Source organism: Dipodomys ordii, unplaced genomic scaffold (assembly GCF_000151885.1).
Source record: "Dipodomys ordii isolate 6190 unplaced genomic scaffold, Dord_2.0 Scaffold2, whole genome shotgun sequence".
NCBI lineage: Eukaryota > Metazoa > Chordata > Mammalia > Rodentia > Heteromyidae > Dipodomys > Dipodomys ordii.
In genome coordinates, this window is record NW_012267218.1 from 34,457,459 (window position 1) to 34,461,614 (window position 4,156).

Consider the following 4,156-nt stretch of genomic DNA (forward strand, 5'->3'; position numbering starts at 1 on the left):
GTTATCTCCAGCCTTTTGTATTTTTGTTTTGGTCTTATTTAAATAAAAGCTCAAGTCTAACCACAGTACATGCTTACCTAGCCTGGTCCTATGTATGCATTGGTTTTAAATGGGAGGGGGCCACAGAAGAAGTGGAAAGCCTCTTTATTTACAGAACCTGTGTGTTAGAGTAGTTTTGCATTTTAAATAAAAAGATCCACTATCTGAGCCCCATGTTTGGCTCTCTTATTTTTTTCTGAAAACTGTTAACACTTTATAAAAATGGATACCAAAAGATAATTCATAATTACGTATGCTGGAGACATGGGAGATGGCCTTACAGAGCACGCTCAGGTCGCCAATTTCTATGCTTAAATATGATGTGTATATATGTATGTACATGTGTACACACAAACATATACATAAAATTTGATCTGGTAGGCCGTTGTAGACCTATCAAGTGGCTGTTTGAAAATTTTATACACAGGGAAACATCACAGAAGGCATATGATACAGAGAAGATCTGGTAAGACTGTTTGGACAAGATTTCAACCCTATATGCCTGATAAAGAAATGAGAACGATTTAAAAAGAATCTAAGATAACAGGTCCCTTCATGAAGAAAGATTGCCCACCAAGTTGTTTTATTGTTTGGCTTCTCTACACAGTGGGCACCCACTTGACCCAGGAAGTTCCCCACACTACAGAGAAACCTACCATGGCAGTCAGTCCTTAAATAAGTAAATAAACAGCATATATATGTTTTCTTTAAAAAAACACTTTAAAGCAGAACTTATACATACATACATACATACATACATATATATCAGCGTCCTTTCGACATGAAATACCCACAGAAGATTCAAGGCAGATGCTCAGCGTGCAGTTCGGGTTCCCAAGGCGTCTTTTGCCGCAAAATCCTTCAGAAAAAGCAAAGCAAAGAGAAGGTGGCCCTGGGCCAGGCCTCACCGCGGGTCCCGGTAGTGGAAGCCAGCCGGTGCCCCTGGCGCAGGGCAGACGGTGGAGCCGACACTGCAACTCAAGCCCACGGGTCCCTGGCCACCTGACTTCCTCCAGCGCTGGATTTGTTGTTCTCTCGCCCTTTCTCCTTTCTGTATTTTGCTTATCACTTTTCACTGGATTCTGTTTTCTGAGTGTGATGGGTGGGCAACTCAGATGTCACATTCACTGTCGCTGGACGTGATGGAGATGGCCGAAGTGGCCGCCTTGCTGGATAGACTGGCAGCGGGGCTGGCGGCACCGCCCAACACCTCTGGCGCGCCCTCGCCCTCGGCCCGCGGCGCCCGCCCGGAGCCCTGCGACAAAACCTGCTGCTGGAGTCTGGGGGAGGGGGGAGGGACGGGAAGGAAGGGGACACGGGTCACAGTGCGTAACTTAGCCACTCCTGAGTCTCCTTTTCCTCCTAGTCTGCCTCCCTCCAGCCCCAGCGTTGGGATCTTCCTCAAACCAGGACACCTTGGGTGGAGGAGAACAGAGGACCGAGGCCCAGGCCCCGCAGGAGTCTGCGGCGGCTTCCTGCGGTCCCACCCTTCTTGATTCCCCTGCCTTGGGGATGCTGGGATCACTGGGTCTTTCTGTTAGGGCCCACCTTTGGGAGACTGACAGGACTGACAGGAAACAGCCGACCGACGACTGGGACGAACAGATAGGCTCCAAGATAGGGAACTCCCTTCCCAAAGGTTCATCTGCCCGAGGCTCACGCTTGAGGCCGGGTCTGCTCAGGCTAAGGGCAAAAACTGCCTGAGGTTTGGTTGCCCTGGGAGTTTGAAACGAAGTGTTGGGCTCATTGAGATCCATAAACTGGGAAATGGGACGCTTTGGATCGCTCTTAGGGGACAAGGTTAGCTAGGCGGCGGGAAGAAGAAAAAGTCGCTTTTTCCGCCTCTGAGGAAGAGGTACTTTGGAAAACTGCATTGCGCAAGGAGACACCTGGGATTAAAAAACAAAAAATCTCACAAAGCCGACCCACGGCAAACGAGCCAGATTTCAATTCGAATGGTAAGAGGCTGGGCCCAGGGTCACAAGAAGTAAGCTTTGGGTGTTGGAGTCAATGAATTAAAATTGTTCTGGGATTTTAGTTCTCTCCCATTCCAATGAAGCCTTGGTTTTGGTGCCTAGGAGCAGCTTTTGCCTGGCTCCCAGAGCCAGGTAAATGAGAGGGTAGAGAACCAAGGAGCGAGGAAGGGAGCCCTCACACTGGAGTCCAGAACTTGGACTCTGACACCGAAGACAAGACCACACTCCCAACTCCTGCAGAATCGGAAATCTCCTGACCCGGAGAAGGGCGCCGGGACAGCCTCCCCCAAACCCTCTCGGGCGTGCACAAAGGCCTCTAGGTACCAACCTGTTCTTAGCTGCGGCCGCTCGATCCCTTTGTCGGCGATTTTTGAACCAGTTGCCCACCTGTGTGGGGGTGAGTCCGGTGGCCTGGGCGAGCTCCCGCTTTTTGCTGGGGTTGGGGTAGGGGTCCTGCAGGTACCACTCTCGGAGCAGGTGCCGAGTGCGCTCCTTGAAGCAATGCGTCTTCTGTTCGCCGTCCCAAATGGTACGGGGCAGAGGGAACTTCTTCCTCACGCGGTACTTGTCCACGGGCCCCAAGGGCCGTCCACGGAGCTTCTCAGCCTCCTGGTAGTGCGCCTCTAGCCACAACGCCTGCAGCTTGGCGTGCGACTCCTTGGTAAACTTGTGGTTTTCGAGGATGTGGTAGAGCTCGCGGTAGTTGCCGCCGTGGAAGGCCACGATGGCTCGTGCGCGCAGCACCGACTCATTCTTGTTGAGGGCCTCGCAGGCCGCAGGGGCCACAGGCAGCGACCACAGGAAGCGACCCAGCCGCTCCACATCGCCACTCTCCTCCAGGGTCTCGCATACCCCGGCCACTTGCTGGGGGCTGAAATTCAAGATAGGCAGCTGGAACATCGAGGAAGCGCCGGCGGCAGCGGAGGGGACACGGAGCCCCGGGAGGGCGGGCCACTCAGCAGATGTCTGCAGGCCTAGCAGGATGCGCCAGGCTCTCCTGGGTGTGGTGGCTGGGGGGGTGACACCGCCACGAGCGAGACGGTCCCCGTCTGGAGGAGGTGTGGGCTGCTGGGCTAGGTTTCGGCACCGCTCTCTTCCCGCATGCAGGCAGGCTCGCAAGCGCTGCTACTGGGGTGGGAGGACTGGCAGCGCCGGCGCCATGGAGACCCCCCTGTCAGTCACTGGCCAACTCTGCCAATCAAGGCTGCGACCAGAGCGCCTGGGCCATTTCAGCACCTCCCCGTACCCGACAGCGCCCGCCGTTTGTGGGTGGACTTATCCTCAGTATTTTGCAGAAGCTGGAGGATGAAAAGGACGGATCGAGTGGCTGGGAAGAGCACACAAGCGAGGACCGCGGCGTTTCTCTCTCTTTCCTTTCGCTCCCAGCCTTCCTCTCCCTCTTGTTTTCCCACAAAAGAGGCAGGGGTGCTACTGGAATTCGATTTTGAGGGGGGAGGGAGGGCCGGGGACGATGCTATGCTTCTGATGCTATGGACAGATCTCCTGAAGACAAAGAGATTTGGCCCCAAACTCAAAATCCTCGAGGAACTGTCTAATTTAGTTGTAAGGAAACAGAAAACCGTTGGGGATCTCACGCACCACGAAGAGGGAGAGGAAAGAGAGTGGATTTTGCCAAGTCTTCTAAGCATCCATCCCTGCATCCCGCCCCGACCCTCCCCCCTCCCTTTCCAGCTGCCAAAGCAGCTGAGTGAGAAACTAATCTGCAGCCGAAGGATCAGGACCAGGGATCTGTAGAAGAGGTCAGTTTGACTCTATTCCCACTCCCTTCAAAAACTTCCTAAAACTATTGTAAATAAAAGCAGGGACATGCTCACAGTTGGAGATATAGACACTGACCACAAAGTCAAATACTTGAAGTCAGGTGGGCTGGAGAGATCTCACACGAATAAATACTATACTTTTAATCCCCTCCTCCCCTGTTTAATGGACTTGAACAAATGTGCAGCATAGCCACATTTAGAGTGAGAAGTCATTGCTAGGTCAGGACAGCGACTTAAAAGCTCATTTCAAAGATCTTTTAGAAAATATTGATTTACTTCTCTTCTGGCAGCCTAATTTTGACCCCTCCCCTCACTATTAGAACATAACAACTCTTGAGCTTGAGACAGCAATGTTGCCTT

General features: G+C 52.6%; 1 protein-coding gene across 1 annotated transcript; it reads right to left on the bottom strand.

The window, feature by feature from the left end:
• Positions 1-1,063: 1,063 nt before the first annotated feature.
• Positions 1,064-2,999, bottom strand: Six6 (SIX homeobox 6). The gene is made up of 2 exons (XM_013014805.1): positions 2,344-2,999; positions 1,064-1,319 (listed from the first exon to the last, which is right to left on the bottom strand). The coding sequence occupies exons 1-2, from the start codon at positions 2,913-2,915 to the stop codon at positions 1,151-1,153; spliced, it is 741 nt and encodes a 246-aa protein (XP_012870259.1). The 5' UTR covers positions 2,916-2,999; the 3' UTR covers positions 1,064-1,150.
• Positions 3,000-4,156: the final 1,157 nt, after the last annotated feature.